At 41.3% G+C, this 18,188-nt stretch overlaps 2 protein-coding genes across 2 annotated transcripts; one reads left to right on the top strand and one right to left on the bottom strand.

Annotated features, from left to right (window-relative positions):
- The first annotated feature begins 1,270 nt into the window (after positions 1 to 1,270).
- On the top strand, positions 1,271 to 9,735 carry engl (endoglin, like). Its single transcript, XM_073494079.1, has 15 exons — positions 1,271 to 1,429; positions 1,857 to 1,994; positions 2,109 to 2,283; positions 2,575 to 2,746; positions 2,852 to 2,996; positions 3,182 to 3,386; positions 3,625 to 3,794; positions 4,608 to 4,763; positions 5,284 to 5,367; positions 5,446 to 5,700; positions 6,352 to 6,843; positions 7,707 to 7,851; positions 7,929 to 8,030; positions 8,487 to 8,598; positions 9,678 to 9,735. The coding sequence occupies exons 1-14, from the start codon at positions 1,271 to 1,273 to the stop codon at positions 8,594 to 8,596; spliced, it is 2,508 nt and encodes an 835-aa protein (XP_073350180.1). The 3' UTR covers positions 8,597 to 8,598; positions 9,678 to 9,735.
- Positions 9,736 to 12,704: 2,969 nt separating this feature from the next.
- Positions 12,705 to 16,503, bottom strand: LOC141020045 (uncharacterized). The gene is made up of 6 exons (XM_073495084.1): positions 16,447 to 16,503; positions 15,400 to 15,688; positions 14,550 to 14,719; positions 13,325 to 13,474; positions 13,017 to 13,182; positions 12,705 to 12,938 (listed from the first exon to the last, which is right to left on the bottom strand). Exons 2-6 carry the CDS (start codon positions 15,626 to 15,628, stop codon positions 12,742 to 12,744), a joined length of 912 nt encoding a protein of 303 aa, XP_073351185.1. The 5' UTR covers positions 15,629 to 15,688; positions 16,447 to 16,503; the 3' UTR covers positions 12,705 to 12,741.
- Positions 16,504 to 18,188: the final 1,685 nt, after the last annotated feature.

Genomic DNA, 18,188 nt, shown 5'->3' with positions numbered 1-18,188 from the left:
TTCTTCTGGTATAACTGGGCTCCCATTTAAACCAGGATTGTTGGTTACAGGTGCTTTTTGTAAGAAAAGTTGATTTCTGAGTCTCATTCCCAGCTGATGCTTTGGGATGATTGCCAACCCGTCCTACGATCCCAAAGCATCAATTTCTGACGAATTGGAATGAGACCCAGAAATCATCTTTTCTTAAATAAAGCACCTTTAAAGAAAATATAATGAATAAGGATGTTAATAACTTTTCTTTATTTGTATCTTTTTTATTGAGCCTACGTCCTTTCATGTAGGTTTGTGTCTTTTTATTTTTAATCCTATGCTGCAAAACCATCTGCCCTTTGGGGACAAATAAAGTTGAACTTGTCAATTAATCTGCCATTTATTTTCTCGATTAATTGACCGATCAGCTTGTCTGTGAAATATCAGAAAACAATTTTTACTTTTTAATTTAATAGCTCTGACTTACTATCTAAACTACTTCTATACTAAATACTTACCTCATGATGTTGACATAAATGACAATAAATGTCATGGAACAAACGTGACTTGTTTTTCCACATTTATCATCTTATTATCTTTATCATCGTCATAAAATCAAAATATTTTCATCTAAAAATCCTGACTTGCTGTCAGAAATATCAGATTGTGAATTATCCTGAGCATGTTTTCATTAATCTACATTGAACTGCCTTGGCACATATTATCTTGCTGTGTGCGTCTCTCATTGACCTGCACTGAATGCACTAAAGCTTGTTTATTAGACGTGCTGTATGTCATAATGTGTGGTCTGATGTCTGTTCAGGATGTTGCCACAGGGGTCATCACATTAAGTCAGTCTAAGTAGTGGAACGTTCATGATGCCTTCACTGTCTGGGGCTGGATGGACTGTTTACTGTCTCCTTCTGCTCTGGAGGCAAACGTCTGGTAAGAACATTGTTAGGACTTTTGCAGCCCATTTATCTTTAACCATCAAACATGATTATGTGACTGTGTTTGAGGACATTAACAGTAACACATTTGAAACTTTCTCTGCTCAAGCAGCTACAAGTCAAAGGTCTTCATTTTCAAGTGTCAGAGCGAAACTGAAAATTGTTGCGTAGTTTTTTCTGGGAAATTCTCCAGTCCCCTCGGGCAGGGATTTTAGCTCAGTGTGCACATATCAGACTGTCTGTTGTGGGACCCACACAACAACATGGAGAGGAGGAGGGTGAAAGAAATCCATTTTTATTACACTTCATATTCATGCGTCTGCTGTTCCTCCTCAGCTCACAGTGTGGAGATGCGATGCTCTGCGGCTGCTCCAGTAGGGGAGCTGCACCCCGTTCAGGGTCTGCTGGAGAGGTTTGAGGCCGGCCCGGGCTGCGCTGCCAGAGAACGTGGGAACAAGGAAACTCACGTCATCGCAGTGGGGAGAGTGACAAACAGCCCTGAGAACAAGGTGATGAGCTTTCAGTTTCCAAAGATATTTTTCAGAAACAAGGTGAACAATGTCTTTAAGTATGTGACATTTCACAAGAGCCTAAACATTAGCTGCCTAATAAAACATAATAAACATAATAAAACATAAGCAGCTAGTTGTCAGGTAGGTCTTTGTTTCAGAACCTTGGATGAACTTGGACTTGACAATTTGTCAATGTGTGTTTTTTAATGTCTCCTTTCTCTCATAATGTCAAACAAACTAAATAAAAAACTTCAAGGTCGTGTTGTCTAGCTAACCTTGTTAGTGTTATTTAACTAACAATATCATTTACTGATGTGATCAGTTATATTTTTGACTTTTCAGGGCTCCATAGGAGTACAGTTGTCTTTCTTCTGTTATACACACTGACTATACCACATCTCACTCTTCTCCCTTCTGTCTGCAGGTGACGGTGCTGCTGAAGCCTTTGTCTTTGTCCCCCTCACCTCTCAGAGCTCTCCACATGCTGCTCAGCTCTAAGCTCCCAGTCACCTGGTGGCTGGAGGCTGAGAGGCTGCCCCCTAACCTCCCAGTGCTGGTGCAGGTCAGCCACAGTGTGATGTCACATCCTCATATATATAATGCATAAGGCGTTTTTGTTTTCCATTACTTTCATGAAATGAAGTTTACTTCTTTGTCTTTGTTCCTTATCTGCTAGATATCCTCAAACTCCAGCGTGCACTCCCACAGCCTGCATTTGCATGTCCAAATGGTGCATTCGCTGCCTTTTCATCCACGTGCGCTGCACCGCTGGGCTCTGAAGCATCACGGCAGCCTGTCCTCTCTGACACACACAACACAAGGCAATCGAGTCTACATCCCACTGGGAGAGGGTGAGGCACCAAGAAATCAGATATCATAGTGATGATAAATCATATTGTACCATCACGCTATCCTTGGTTGTTTGAAACTTTATTCACAATGTAATCACAATGTGCTGTATATCATTTTAAGTGGTATCAATCTTCTCATCTAACTCTCTACAAGAAAGCAAACAAAACTGTTCAATGATTGCTGTAACCTAAATATTTGTGTGCACTGGTACTCACTGGTGAAGAAAGGCTATTGTGAAACTTTCACTTCCCACTTCAGAAAAAAACTCCCTGTGTTCCCTTTTCTTGCAGATCCCACCCTGCCTGATGTGTGCCAGCTGCAGTCCATGTTCCTCTCTCACAACTACATGACCTCTGACCTGCAGCAACAGGAAGTGCAGGGCTGCGCCGACGCGCCAGCAGGCGGGAACAACCCTGAGGTCCACGTGATCAAGCTCCATTCAGCGGGCTCGGGGCTCTGTGGGTGAGAACATGAAGCCTCGGAAAAATCCTGGCTTGAGCTTACAGGATAAGGCTTGTGTACAGCCATGTAAAGTTAAGTCTTCTTCTCTCTCTCCGTCTTCTTCAGCTCTCTCCAGGTGGAGGTGATTGTCTCTCTTACGCCCCTGGTGGCCAACTCAAAGACCCAGAAGGTTGTGCTGATTCTCAGCAGCTCAGTGCCAGTCAACTGGGCCATAGTTGCTCATGGTGTCCGAGGTCATGTCTCTGTCCATGTAAGGGCCACGTCCCTTTCTGCTTTTCCAGATATCGCCTTAAGAGTTTAGTTTGTAAATTTGTTTGTCATCTGATTTACATTCTAACAACTGCTGGAGAGTTTGTTTATAAATACAGTCCAGTTACCATCTCTACAGAAACCACAAGGTTAGGTCATAAACGGATTATTGTCTCGTCTCTGTAGTCCTCCAACAGTGTCTCCCCACCCTTCCCGCCTGAGCCTGACCTCACCCTGTCCAGCACACTCAGCTCTGACCTGTCCACCATACCTGACCTTCTCATGTGGGCCAGAGAGAGCGGCTACACCAGGGTGACCTCATACACTGAGGCTGACCTGGCCAATCGCTTTGTGATCCAGCTGTCTGGGGGCGGGACAGGTCAGGACCCCTGTGTGTCTCTTGTTTCCATCACTGTGTGAGTGACCTGAGCGTTTCAGCTTTTATTTTATTATCCACCAAGGATATTTTTTCATTTCCTTCATGTACAGGAGAATTACTTGCTTGGAATGAGAATGAGAAATGAAAGCTGGACTATTTCCATCAGTGCATATAGGTTGAATGGAAGGTATTGAAGTGTAGGTGCGAGTATTTAATATCTCGGCGTGTCTCCTCTCTGTCTGTACCACAGACGTGGTTGCTGTGATGAATCCTCTGGTTGTGAGGCCTCTCTGGGCGGAGGAGCGCAGGCTGAGGCAGTGGCTGAACGGTGGAGGCAGAGCAGGAGGAGGCCGAGAGAGTTTCACAGTGCAGTGTGAGGACGGACGCCTCAGCGTGACCGTGGAGCAACACATCCTGCAGGTCTTCATACCTCAGTATTAGATGTAAACAATTCATAAAGAAAGAAGCTAGCTACCCCAACTGAATATCTCCAGTGGTTCCACAAAGGCCATAATGCCTACAGCCGCCTGTACTACTGTAGTGTCAACATCAGAGTTTGTTTATTTAGCTTGTTTTTTTGCATGCATTTTTAAAAAAGTCAATGAAGATCTTTCTCTTCTGATTAAAATTTCTTTCCCAAAACTACGTAGTGCACCTTTAACCTGCAGTTAATTTCATTAGGGATAAAACAATTTACCGTTGCTTTTCCCAATGTTATTGGACCAAATAGATACAAATCTGAGAGTGAAACAAGACATTTTCGAGGGATTGTGATGCTCATACAGCCACTTCTTTCACAATCGAAGCTGATGGGAAAAGTCTTTTGGGCCCCAGTGCATCAAGTGGTTACACGGCCTGGAGCTCTTCTTGGTGCCTTGGGTCCACCACTACACTCAAAATGTCTCAACAATTGTTGGACGGATTACCATGAAATGTGGTGCAGACAATCATGTCCCCCTCAGGATGAATTGTAATAATTGTGTAGCCCTTCAGACTTTTCATGTAACACAATACTTTTATGTTTTATGACCAAGTACCTGCAAAACTAAAATGCTCCAGTAAGATGTTAAACATGGTGAACATCATACCTCACAGAGCCACTAGCATAGCTGCAAACTCTCAGCCTTGCAGTAGTACTTATTGTTCATCCAACTACGTGTTCATCTTTCCAGTTATACAGAAAGATTGTTCAATTTGAAAGTCACGTGGTCTCACATCAGTTCTCTCCTTCAGAGCTTGTCCGTCCCAGTGGCTGCCGTGACTCTACGAGACTCCTCATGCCAGGCTCAGTCCAATGGGAGCCATTTCCTGTTGGTGTTCCCAGTCATTTCCTGTGGGACTGAGGGTCTGCTCCTTAGACAGCCCAGGAGAGTGCAGTACAAAAACATGGTGAGATGAGAAATTTGGACAGAGAGGGATTATATAGAGATATAGAAAATGATTGTACCATCAACTCTTTGCTGTCTATTATTCCACTTCCAGTCTGTGTTACTATTGTACTATCTCATTCTTACACAAACCAACAGAATGACACGGAGAAAAAGTGTGTTTTTATCACGGGTAAAAAGAGAAACACAAAGCACATAATGGATGCTTTAAATTGTGGTAAGTTGAAGTTGTTCCTGTAGCGACTCGTAACCCCGGTCATCATGACCAGAACATTGCCGGGTTAAAGCCTAAAATTATGACGCTGCACAGAGGCAAATTAAGTGAGACAAAATCTCAGTTCAGAGGCAGGAAATTGGAAGGGAGGAGGATGTGATGAGTGATTACAAACAACAGAGGCAGGAGCTGTACGTCTTGAAACACTAAATGAAAAATAGAAAAGATAGAAAAGATCTTATTTTCAGTATGCTTTGTTTTATATGACTGCAAAACCGTTCTTTCTCCCACCTCTCTGTCTCTCCAGGTGTTATTGTGGAGAGACAAGCCTCAGACAGTTCTGACACTCAATGAAACTGAACAGAAGTCCACAAGACCGCTCGGCATACGTGTAAGATATCTTGTGTGTGTTTCTACTTTCATAAATCTGCTCTGTTGTGCATTCAGTAATCTCTTGTTCCCCTCTCAGTTCACCTGTTTGGCTGCAGTCCCCGCCCTCCCCGGCCCTGCTGATGTTGATGATGTTAACATAAACCCTCCTCAGGCTGGGCCGGTCCCCTGGGCACCTGAAGGTCCAGGGCCTGATCCAGGACTGAGCCACCTACCGACACCCAGACACAGATCTGGGCCTGCTCTTGTTTTGAGGCTTTTTGTCACTGAGAACTACGAGCAGAGACGGATCGGCCCCTGTGTAGTAACTGCAGACCACCGTGTCTATGTTGAGGTCAGAGTGCGTGTGTGTCGTATACTTCCTGTGCTTGTTTCCCATCTTGATGAACACCATCAACACCACATTCATACTCTAAACAAACAGCAGGCAGCTAATCACCAGAGTAACTGCTAGCTGCTGCTCACTATAGCTGCTAGTTAGCTCAGTTAGCGGTCTGGACTGGGAGTTTTGGTGTTTACACCACTTACAGTGGCTTTTGAGTGGGACAGGACAGGGCTACCTGGTTAGCATGCTAACTTCAGCAGATATCCCTGCAACAGTATACACTGACATCATAATGCCAGAACTGTTATTCACATTCTGTTGATAATTTATTCTCACAAACTTCATTGTTGTTGTTTTCTTTTATTATTCTAAACTCAAACAAACATGGCTGGCATGACATAGCATGATGTGATATAACATGGTCAAGTAAACTTCTTTTAGGTTTATTGATGGCTGGTAAACAACTGTTTTTGTTTCTGGTGTGTGACCTCTACTTCTTCTACTCTGTTTCTTACAGCCATGAGTAACATAAGCTATATTGCCAACTTCTGACAAAACTTCACAAAACACAGCTAACAGAGTAAAGCCTGACGAACTAACTTCACGGTGCAACATCTTGTCCAAACATTTAACTTCAATGTATCTCCTTCGTCACTGCAGATTTCAGCCAAAGGGCCCTTCATAGATGTCGCGGAGGTGAACTCCTGTGTGGTGTCTCCTCTGTCAGACCCAAAAAAGTCTCGTTTCTGGACTGTCATAAGTGGCGGCTGCTCCGCAGACCCCTCGCTGACCCTCGAACCAAAAGATGAGGAGGAGGAAGAAGAGGCCGAAAGTGACGGCGAACTTGAAGAGGAAAAGGAAGAGATGGAGGAGTTGGAAAAAGTCTCATTCCGACACAGTGTCGACAGAAGAGGTGGAGAAGCACCAGCAAGGAGCAGCACACATATGAGAGCAGAGCAGGAGACACAGCCCTTGAGATTTAGTTTCATCATGCGGCCAGTTTACAATGACTCCATGCAGTTCCTCCACTGCAGCCTTCGCCTGTGCGTCTCCAACTGGACAAGAGGGGAACCCATTAAGGATACAGTAAAGACTTACTGTGAGGACGGGATACGTATTCCTCCACTTGTATCTAGATCACCCAGACATCAGGTACAGAAAGAGTTAACACACTGGAGCCACATCTTTCATCGCCCTAATCAGTCAAAGAGTAAAGCATCCTGTCAGACACAATAACATGGAGCATTAACAGAAAATATAGCTGTTTTCCTATCAGGAGTAAGATGAGATGATTGTGAAACCACTTTCATTTGTGATGCTAAATATAAACCTCATCCCACAGCCAGTTAGCTTAGCTTAGCATAAAGACTGGAAGCAAGGGTTAAACAGCCTGGCTCTGTGCTAAGGGACAACCAGTAGCTCTAAATCTAGTTTGACTTACAGGTTGTACACTGTGGGTATGAGACCGCCATTAACAGACTATTTCAGTCGGCAGTTCTCCTTCCCTGCTGAAACGAGAACAACAACCTCCTAGCTAGCTACCTACACGTTGAAAAAGTTCAAGTTACCCTTATTCAAACCTGTTTGCTAATGGTACGAACCTAAACGAGCTAGCTGTTGTGTATTTCTGTACAAATAAAAATGTATAAATGACATATTGTTGTTTTACCAGTGGTTATGTGCCAGATTATTTCCCATTCTCACGTTTTGCCAGGATAATCCTTCCAAGGTCTTTCATTATTTTTCATGCATGGAGCCGCTTGAAAAAAGTTCCCCTGAAAAGAAATGTTTTACTCGGTTTCAAGAAAATTCTCCCTTTTCCCTCAGGGCTTCCGTAGTTATGTAAAAACTGAAAGTAAGGCTGTATGAAGAAGCTACAGCATGTAGATCACTATTTATTCTGTCTACTGACAGTATTGAATCACAGTCTGTGCTTTTTAACACCCTCATGTTCACCTGCTGGTGTCAGAGCGCTGTAACTGACACATCGGCCTCCTCTTGTGTTCCCCTCTCAGTGTGAGATCAGAAACCTCTCCAGGCCCATGGTGGTCACCCAGCCTCTTAGTTCACTGCTACCCAAACTACTGATGCCCCCTGCTGGCCAAAGAACCAAGAGACTGAGCGTCACCCCGGTGGCAAGTTCACACCCAGAGCAGAGCAGTGAGTCTCATTTAAGTAGTCATTTTCCAATGTTACTGTTAAAGTGTTTAACCTCTCGACACACACTCTGTCTCCAGGCTCTGTGGTGCAGACAGGACCACTGATGGGAGTTGTCTTTGCTGCCTTTGTGATGGGGGTCAGTCTGATGGCGGGGCTGTGGTGCATCTATCATTATACAGGTAATGAGATCAGCTTCCTCCTGTCACTTAAAAGTTATGGTGGAAAAATTAAAAGTTATTATCCATTAATTTATATTTGGCTACTGTAGATCACTAAATATTGTAACACAAGTAGTTTAATATCCAGCCAGTTCACAAAAGCTTTTTGCATTCACTATTTTGAAAGGAAATTTTGGTTTTGAGGGGATTGTAACTGAATTTGATGAAATTTTAATTTGTTCTGTCAGCCTCAGCTAAGTGGCACTTTGCAAATGTGAGCATGCTGAACATAGTAAACCTTTTACATGCTTAACATTACAACAGTACGTGACAGCGCTGCCCACTCTGATTCACTGAAGTCTGGTCTTGAAAACACTTTAGAAAGGAAAGAAAATGTTGACCCTGCAGGTTACTACATTAAACATGAACTATTCTTTAAAGCTGACAGTTTTATCTAATCTAAATGTGTTTTCAAAGCGGCACACCCAGCATCACTTGGAGAAAGTGGTTTAACGGACCAGACTCGTGAGGTCCAAAACATCTGGAGTCCACTTTCACCGTCTGATCAGTCGTCCAGCTCGGTGTAGAGGTAAGTTCTGGTGAGGTCGGACAGTTAAAGAGGAAATCCAACAATTTAACACATTAAAGTCTGTTTGTAGGACTTGGCAAATAATGCTGCATATGTGAAAAGTTCTAGTGGTCTCCAGAGGAAGCTCTGTTAAGTCAGATAAATTGCCTCACATGTCACTTGAGTCATCATTGACTGGGTCTGAAGAAACTAAAATAATCTTTCGGTGCAGAGTTAGAAAAGAGACCTCGGTAACGCACTCGGTAACACCGCTGCTAGCATTTCACACATAAATCTCTGTGAAATGAAACAACACAATGAAACAGCGTCGGCACCATCAGATGTACCACAGGTCCAACAGAATTGCCTTGTGGTTTGTGTTGGCTGATTGCAGAGGAGTTATCAGAAAAACCCAAAGACTCCTGTCTCCTCTCGGGAGGAAAATGTGAACGATGACTAATCAGACCACATATAAATGACACAGATTACATGATTCTTACACATCGGATTGTATTTTACGTTTTCCATTCATGTGTATGGTACATTGAAGTTTGCACATCGTTTGTAGAGGCTTGAAGCTTTAATTCTGCAGCTATACTTGCGTAGTTTATAATTTAATATATGATATATAATATAATTTCAGTTCTATAAAACACAAGTTTTGGGCTGACAAGTACTCATTGGGCTGACGGAAAACACTGACTTTTGGCAGCTAAATATCAGTTTTATATGTATTAACTCGCTTTTTATAATGACACAAAGTACCATCCAAATGATGCAACACAGTCAACACATTGCATCATGTTACATAAACAAGTGCATGTAACGCTGCTGTCATTGCCAGTCAGTCAGCAGTATATCTGTCACGATCCCCTTTGTTCAAATTAAACACATTTTTACAAGCTTTGAGTAAAAGTGTTGCTCCAGCTGGGTGGCACAAAGTGAGCCTAATGTCAGTGTGGTGTATTTAAAATAAACTGTAGTGGTTAAAAGCAGCAGCAGTTCCAGAAAATATATCAGCAGCATTAGAGCACCTGCAGATTTGAACTCTGATATACCAGATATGTCTGAACGGTTTTATTCTTTTATCTCTTTCTCAGGATTTCCTCCCTGCAAATCAGAGAAAGGAGAACTGGGACAAAGGTTTTAACAACTTTGTGTGTGTGTGTGTGTGTGTGTGTGTGTGTGTGTGTGTGTGTGTGTGTGTGTGTGTGTGTGTGTGTGTGTGTGCGCCCGTGTGTGTGCGTGCAGAGCCTGTTTGTGCAGCTCTCCTCGCGAGTATCGCTGTGCAGCAGAAATGCTAGCAGACTGAAACCTCTTGAGTACAGTAGCACCTACTCATCGCTGCATTGTGACAAGTCAGATGTTTGATTCAAAGCGAAACGTTGCCTGTTTGATGCTGCACGCTATCCTACATCAAGTCATTTTATGGTTGGAGTGACTCAAACAGAAACCACATGAGCGTCACTTTCAGAGACAGAGCTCAAGGTCAAAGATGAATTGAGAGGTGACTGTGTGCCCGTTTGAAGAGTTGATGTTTTACAAAGTCATTTTCTCTATTTGTGTTGTGTAACTGTGAATCAGCTGGATGTCAAAACTGCATTTATCTGTCTGTGAATTATTTTGTGTTCATGCAGTAAACAAGGTGTATTAAAAGATCTCAAAGCCATGTTGACTTGCGATGTCACTCTCAAGTCACATGCGACCCAAATAAAACAAAGGACGTTGATGATGTGTTGTCAATAAGTAGGTCATACAGTACTGTAAAATATATTTGTTTAAAGCACTGATGAATGAATTTTTGCATGTTAGTGGCAGTGGAGCAAGATGCTAACACAACACTGATATACATGCACTTTCGCCTGGTAACATGGGTGTGGCTAACTTGTTAGCAAACAGTCAGCTGTTCACAGAGACGGAGCAGCATGGAGTCATGTCAACTATCAAGTAAACAGACTGCACGGTGTAATGGCTGTAAAAGAAAAATGACACATTGATTGGTTCCCTTTAAACCAAAGTAAAAGTCTCATTATTCCACAACTGAAGCACGTCTGCCATTAAGCAACCAAAACAGGAAGTAGAACTGTTTTCCCCGGTCACTATCCCCAGGTAACGGTGGAACAACTGGAAAAAATGTGGAACCTCTACACTGCAAAAGAAAACGAACCCTGGCCAAAAAAAAAAGGTGAAGAGGGAGAGTGATAGAAACCCAAGGTAAAACAAGAGTGAAAGGATTTGCATTCACTCAATGGAGAGCGTTCCTCTGTTGTGTCAAAGTCTGTTCCCTTGCTGATATGTGCTTCCAATTACCAGTGGCCTTTGTGACGGTTCAAAACTGTCTTTTTACTGGATCAGTAAGTAACAATACCTGCCTCCTTCTAATATATCCAGGTGTTTACTCTGCCTTGTCAGAGCACTGAGATGGGTGTTTCAAAGTAACATTCTTTACTTTGTTTTTTGGGGAAATGCTAGGAATAGGAGAATTCAAAGTCCAGTACTCAAAATTTGGCTTAAAAACCAAACATTTCTGCATTAAAAATTTCTTAAAACGACTAGACCTATGTTTGACATTGTCGTCATGTTTCCAACACTGTTCAAACCAAGAGAAATCCAAAAGTTTATTCAAAGTAATGGTGCATGGTTGTCTGTTGCTAAGGGACTTTCACTTCCAGGAAAGAGAGTGAGGAAGGAAGTAGGTGCATGAGACTGCAAAAGTCTGCAGTAATGGTGACTGTTTAATGGTGTGTGCAACAAGGTGAATTTTTTTTCTCTCTTTTGTCACGTGAGCCTTTATCTGCTCCAAACAGCCAGATTTATTTACTGCACAGTGGCATTTGCTAGCTAGCAACAGCAGGCACCGAGGGTGTGTCTGTCTGTTTGAAGTCAATACAAAAACTAAAAGGACTCTTTGTTTTAGAATAACACATATTACATTAGTGAATTATAATTATCGATGCATTAAAGTGTACATCACTTTAAAGTTGCAGCCAGTAACATGTGGGGCTAATTTTAATTCTGTTAGCCTCGGTTTTACCGGTAGCTACCACAAGATCAATAAAGCCTTATCTTGATCCATAATAGTACATAATGTATATAATATATGTATATATTTTATGTGTATGTATATATATTTATGTAATAGATTTTACATTATACATCTGAATCTGCAAGTAACTTTCAACTTAGGTTATAAAATAAATATAGTTCAGTATAAAGTCACATAAAATGCCTAAAAAATGTACTTAAATACATTACTTACATGTACTTAGTTACTTTCCACAGTTAGCTCGATACTTAATATAAGCTGTTTGGTACTGGGCAGGAAGTGCACTGTGGCTTTTTAGAGCTGTTTTGCATAAAGGAAGAACCCAGTGAAATCAGTGAGAGTAAACCAGGACATCAAAGTTATGTCCACAAAACCAAAACAGTTGAAGATAGTTAAATGCTCTGTAGAGCTGAGGGGAAGGGAGTGTATGGTCAACCCCTTGCACATTACACACAGTCTTTCAATCCATTGTTTATTTAAAAGAAATGTTAGTTAATGCAGCTTTAAATCTGACTATTTTGATGTAACATACTGAAAGTGCTATAGAAATGGGACTGAAAGTCCATGTGTCTGGTTGTTTTTTTAACTTTCATTTTTAGAAAGTCATTTCAAAATAGACCTCGTGTACACGCAGTAGTCCTACATCCTGAACGATGAGTCAGGAGCACAGCTGGAGTTTATAATGGGTGACTGCTTCTTTCAGTCACACACACATGCACACAAACTACAATCACAATAGCACAGCTAATGGAGGAAGTAGTTCCTGAAAATAAGACAGTTAGTGTTAATGAAGGAACCTTACACATCCTGGGAAAAATACCCCCATCATCATTTGTGAACGAGTTGTGGTGGTCAGTTTCTGAAAGGAGCCTCATCGTATGGATGATTTTTTGTGTGTGTTTAACACACAATTTCACAAACATTAGAGTTTTTCTAACTTGAAAAAACACAAACCAAGATGATGAAACTATTTTTTATACACAATGAATCAAGTTTTATTGCTATTTAACTTCGCATTTCAATATTTCTCCGACCTTCACAGTTACAAATGATTGAAAGTTATTTACAAATGCCACTTCACTTCGCAGGTTTACCATCACTTTTATTGCTTCACGCACTCAGTTTTGAGTGCACACGTCTCCATAGCCGCACTGCGTCTCTTGGTGGCGCTGTAGGTCCACCCTGCGCTGGAAGCTGCGCTGACAGCAGGGGCAGCTGAAGGGCCTGTAGCTGCTGTGCTTTCGGGTGTGGGTGATGAGGTTGGAGCTTTGGCTGAACCCTTTGCCGCACACCTTGCACACGTGTGGTTTCTCACCTGAGAGCAGACGAGAAGGACAACGTAGGACAGGATGTTTTAAAGGAGCACGGTTTATTTTCTGATGTGCTCGCTCACCTGTGTGTATGAAGGTGTGTTTCTTCATGTCTGACTTCTGGTGGAACCTCTTGCCGCAGTACTGGCAGGGGTAGGGCCGCGTGTCTGAGTGGATGAGGAGGTGTGTGGACAGGGTGGACGAGCGCTTGAACACCTTTCCGCACACCTTGCAGCCAAAGCTCCGCTCCTGGACACAGGTACAGTACATGAGACAACGTGCCCACACACAAAGACATGAAGACAAACAAGTGTTTCTTTCAGAGCTCACAATGAGTCATGTGTTTGTACGAAAATATTGCTCGTGAAAACATTGTCACTGTGTACCGTACCTTCCCTCTGGCATAGCTGCCTATTGCTCTGAAGCCGAAGGGCATGTGTGGCATGTCTGTGGCTGAGGGCGATCTTATCAACGGGAGGGAGAGGCTGTCGTGAACGTGAGGCTGCAGGCCACCTCCTGATATTTGCAAGTCTGAAAGAGACTGAGGGGGACGGGGAAAGAGTGCCAAAGAAAATGGTGAGAAGTTTGATTCCACTGTCCTGCAAATGTGAAGCTGCAGCAAGCGGCCTGTTAGCTTAGCTTAGCATAAAGGCTGGAAACAAGGGAGGGTGCAGCTCGCATGGCTCCCAACGGTTACAAAGTCTGCCTACCATCACTTCTAAAGGTCACTGTTTCTAGGCTGCGGTCAATAACTTCCTGGAGTCACCGCTGGTTTCTGACCAACTACGCAGAGCCAGGTTTGAGGTAATTTAACAATGTGTTAATGGTAACAATGTCCTTGCTGTTTTATTTTTTGTGAAGTAAAAATGATCTTTAAATATGTAGAATCCCTCATTCATTTATAATCTGAGCAAGGGTTTGGTAAGGAAGTCAGTCAATTAAGGGAACTTGGGATCCTTGTACCGTCTTGCATCACAACAATACATTGCAATAGGTGTTTGCTCATGGCCTGTGATCCACCACTAAGTTTCAGTTTAGGCCCCCCCAAGGGAAAACGTTTGGGCACCCCTGCTGTAGTTAAGAGATCGGAGACACTTCAATTCATTTGATATTTTGAGTGGAAACATTCCTGACAAAGGTTTCAGTGTTGATGGGACGCGATTTGTTTGAATAATCCGTAAAGATACACTGCAAATGTAATGATCCCAGACAAATATCTCTCAACTTCTGGTAAATCAGGTTAGCAAATGTATGCAGTGACTCACATGATCACAGTTTTTCTATACACAGTTGCAGATTTTGAGATTAACTGAATTTTTTTTTTTGTACATTTTTAAACAAAAAGCTGTTCTATGGGGGGAACTAGAGCGTATATAATGCAATTTATACGCACTGTTTTGCCTCCATAGTTCTCACAGGCAGAAGTAAAGAAGTGCAGACCACTTATCTTTTTAGATTTTTACCTCTTACAGTTATTCTCCTGCACAGACTGCACTCAGGTTCTCTGTCATGCTTTTATTGTTATTCACTCTGGCTTCCTTTTTTGATTATAATAGCAGATAAATACAGAGATAATGAGGACATGTGTCAGTTCTCACAATCCAGAGGCCTCCTACCTTCTCACAGAGCGGACACTCGCTGACGGGGGATTTTAGATCAGTGTGCGACGTGTGGTTGAGTAACATGAAGACCAGTCTCTCCAGTTCTCTCTCTCGCTCAGATGCCTGGTGTCTGGTCGACGACCAAGATGAGACCGGCAGAGGAGCGTCTCTGTTCTCCACAGGGGCTTTTGTCAGAAGATGAAAGCATGATGAGGATGGGGATGTACAGTTAAGAATGAAAATCATTTCTAGATCATTTTTAGTATTTGCTCAAATTTTGGAGCCTTGAGTTTCCAAAAACGAATCCTGAATATCAACTTTAAGTTTCAACTTCACCTCCCCTTTATGTCTGACTCCAGTGGTGGAATGTAACTAAGTACATCTACTCAAGTATTATACTTAAGTTGTACTTATTTCCGCCTTATGCTACTTTATAGTTTTACTCCACTACATTTGTCTGACAGCTCTAGTTACTTTTCAAGATTTATGCACAAAACATGGTAACAATGCAATATATCAATCATATGTTGGTGTGTAAAATGCACAACAGCATATACAATGCTTCAAATCAGCTCCACCGTAACCTACTTCAGCAGTAAAATGTTTTTTTTCCAGATGAAAACATCAGAAATAATATCCCAATAATAAGATTAATAATAGTGAAACACTCACATGGGTCATTTTTCTTTATTAAGAGTACTTTTGATACTTTAAGTAATACTTCTACCACTGAGTCAAAAATCAGTGGGACCAACAATACTTTGACATGCCATCCAAAGAGTACATACTGTATACTTCATGTAATCTTATAACAAATTCAAAGCCACAAAAAAACAGAAATCATTGCAAAGGAATTATTGAGTACCCGAATGCCAAGGATCCCACGGTGAGCAGGCTTTAGCCAGAAGGTCTTTGACCCCCACTGCCGGGGACAAATGCACAGCATCTTCAGGATACCTCCTGTCCTGTCCAACTGCATGCTCCTTAGGCTGGTCGGTGTCTGTTCGGGGCCAGGAGCGCTTGCTAAAGGAGTCCTTGCATGGACCTGGTGGATGAGTCCTTTTAATCGACTTGACGAGGAACGACCGTGGCATGGCAGAATGGTGACTGAGGGAGCTGGTGGCAGACGGGGTAAAAAATCCAGCCGTATAAACCTGCAGAAGTGTGAAAAGTCAACTCTTTCATGTCACTCACACACTCAGATGTTGCACACCTGTTGGTACATGTTCAGTTACAATGCCAAAGCTTGAGGTTTCCTTAACAAATAGCGCCTGCCACCTGCACACGAGTTTCAGGGCTTTCACTGAGGATAACCCTGCTGTGGTGTTGTCAGACAAAAACTGACGCTGTGATACACTTTTTATACTTACATTAAACTGCATTTGCCCTATTTAGACATTTAGAAGAACGGCAGAATTATATTAAATTCAGGAATCTTATATCGGAGTGCACAAACTTAAACAAATCAATAAAGTGCTACATTTATTATTTTATCACAAGATATTTGGCAAATAATTTCTTAAAAACTGCTCTGGTATAAGCTGATTTTAGCATGATATCAGATCATAAGGTAAACAAGAAAGAGGAAAGCCTGAAAGAAAAAGAAAAAAAAAACAGAAACTCAAAGGAACTACGCTGCAGACGAGTAACTCAATCGTCCAAAAATTGTTTCAGTTTTTTGCCAGTCAATCTTCACAGATTTTGTATGAGCCTCTGTTATAAAGATTATTTATATAGTAACTTCCTAATCCTGTAATTTGATAAATTAATGTCCTTCACAATCTAAATTTTGACAGAAGTTGTAGTGTCTGGGTAGATTTTGTAGAAATTGAATGTGCCATGTTTAGAAAATGTCCAACAAGTATAAAATAAGAATAACTTTGATACTAAAACAGTGAGTTGCCAGTCTTACCTCTGTACTGCGCAGCTGAACGTCGAGAGTTCCTTGTGTCTCAGTTGTAGCCAACGTCCTCTTCTCTCTCTCTCACACCCAATGACTGATGACATGACTCAAAGAGATTTGATTTGATTTTGAAAGGCTGCTGAGGATTGTGGGAATGGAGGTATGTGAGGGAAAAATGCCCCAAACTTTCAATAGAATAACAAACTATTATTTGAAAATAAATACATTTCAAAATTGTTTAACTAATTTCTTGGGTTTTTACCTCCGTTGCTACACTTATTTTGGCAAGCAGAAACACGACAACAGCTCTGTCTTCGCCAAACTTGATCAACTGAACACTTTAGGTTCAGGACCCACTTTGTATAAAGTGTAATTTACCAAGTAGTCAGGGTGAAAGTCAAGACGAAACCTTATTTACTGTGGGGATTAAATGCTTGTGTCATGGCTGGATTTACCCCTTTAGTGAGTGTTCATGTGGGCGGGCTCATAAATAGACTGAGCATCCTTTGGAAAGTTTGAATATCTCATCGCTCTCATGCGAACATGTAGACCTTTACTACTGAGGTGCCAGTCACACTTTACATTCTTTCTTTTTTTACCTGTCTGTTTGAGTGTGTGTGTGTGCGTGTGTGTGTGTGAGTGTGTGTGAGTGTGTGGTATGTGTTATGTGGTACCTAGCCATCCCACACAGTTTCATCAGTAAGAGGAGGGAGATTTTTTTCTTTATCACCAACTTCATCTGAAGTACTGAACTAGTGAACTATTGCCTTAGTAACCTTTATGTCAGGAAGACAATGAAAATAATTGCCTCAATGATATTTTAGTCAGAACGACAGCTTGGAGAGAAGGCAGATCTGGAAATCAGGGTAACACTGTGAAAAGCCATTTATAAGCTCTTAATTAAATTAATAATAAAATATATTATAAAATATATTATTAATATAAAATAATTGATAGACCTTTGTAAAATGACAAATAAATTATTTGTAATTTTGAATCTGTTATATTATGTGTAAACCATTTCGAATACCAAGATATTCTCGGTACGATAACCATCTCCAAAAATATCACAGTTTCATAGTATCGAGGTATATGTTATTACTTAATTATTATTTTTATTGTCAGTTACTATGACCATTGAAGAAATGAAAACAGAGGTAGGTTTGTTTTTGGTTGAACAAACACTTTATTATAATTTAACAAAATATTATGTCCTGACAGACGTGAAACTTGATATTAACTTTAAATATATATTTATATTTTATAGTAACACTTACATCATAGAATGTATTTCAATACCATAAAAAGGCAAATGTTCATGGTATGACAAGTCAAGGTATACCTTGAAACCGTTATATTGCTGCAACCCTAATAACAAGTAATGAATAATTGACAAATATCTAAAATTAACGAGTGCACTATGAAAACATTAAGAGGGCTGTAACTACAATGACTGCACATTAAATTGCTAATGAATAGTCAAATGTTTTAAATATTTTAAGAGTAGACAAAAAGATTGATGTATACTTTGATCATTTAAGAACATAATGTAGTTTGACACTCAAAGTGCCAAATTGTAAAATAAAAAAAGACATGCTGAGTCATTCTGTTGCATGTAGGCTGGTCAATAAAACTTGCAAAGTTCCTTCTTCTTCTTCCGAAGAAGACATGAAGCATCCGCTCCCCTGAGCACATTTACCAGAACATAGCATTAGCAGCAGCTAACTTCATTAGCAAGCATGTCCAACAGA

This window comes from Pagrus major, chromosome 23, assembly GCF_040436345.1.
Source record: "Pagrus major chromosome 23, Pma_NU_1.0".
Lineage (NCBI taxonomy): Eukaryota > Metazoa > Chordata > Actinopteri > Spariformes > Sparidae > Pagrus > Pagrus major.
The sequence above is the reverse complement of the archived record's forward strand: the minus strand, read 5'-3'. Positions and strand labels throughout refer to the sequence as shown.

Excerpts from the sequence above, each read along its gene's own strand:
- engl (XM_073494079.1), top strand. The coding sequence starts at position 1,271 with ATGCGATGCTCTGCGGCTGCTCCAGTAGGGGAGCTGCACCCCGTTCAG. Across the intron at positions 2,284-2,574 it reads CTACATCCCACTGGGAGAGG|ATCCCACCCTGCCTGATGTG; the intron begins GTGAGGCACCAA and ends CTTTTCTTGCAG. Across the intron at positions 5,368-5,445 it reads CAAGACCGCTCGGCATACGT|TTCACCTGTTTGGCTGCAGT; the intron begins GTAAGATATCTT and ends TTCCCCTCTCAG.
- LOC141020045 (XM_073495084.1), bottom strand. The coding sequence starts at position 15,628 with ATGCCACGGTCGTTCCTCGTCAAGTCGATTAAAAGGACTCATCCACCA. Across the intron at positions 14,720-15,399 it reads GTGGGATCCTTGGCATTCGG|CCCCTGTGGAGAACAGAGAC; the intron begins GTACTCAATAAT and ends TTCTGACAAAAG. Across the intron at positions 13,475-14,549 it reads AGTGTCCGCTCTGTGAGAAG|TCTCTTTCAGACTTGCAAAT; the intron begins GTAGGAGGCCTC and ends CGTCCCCCTCAG.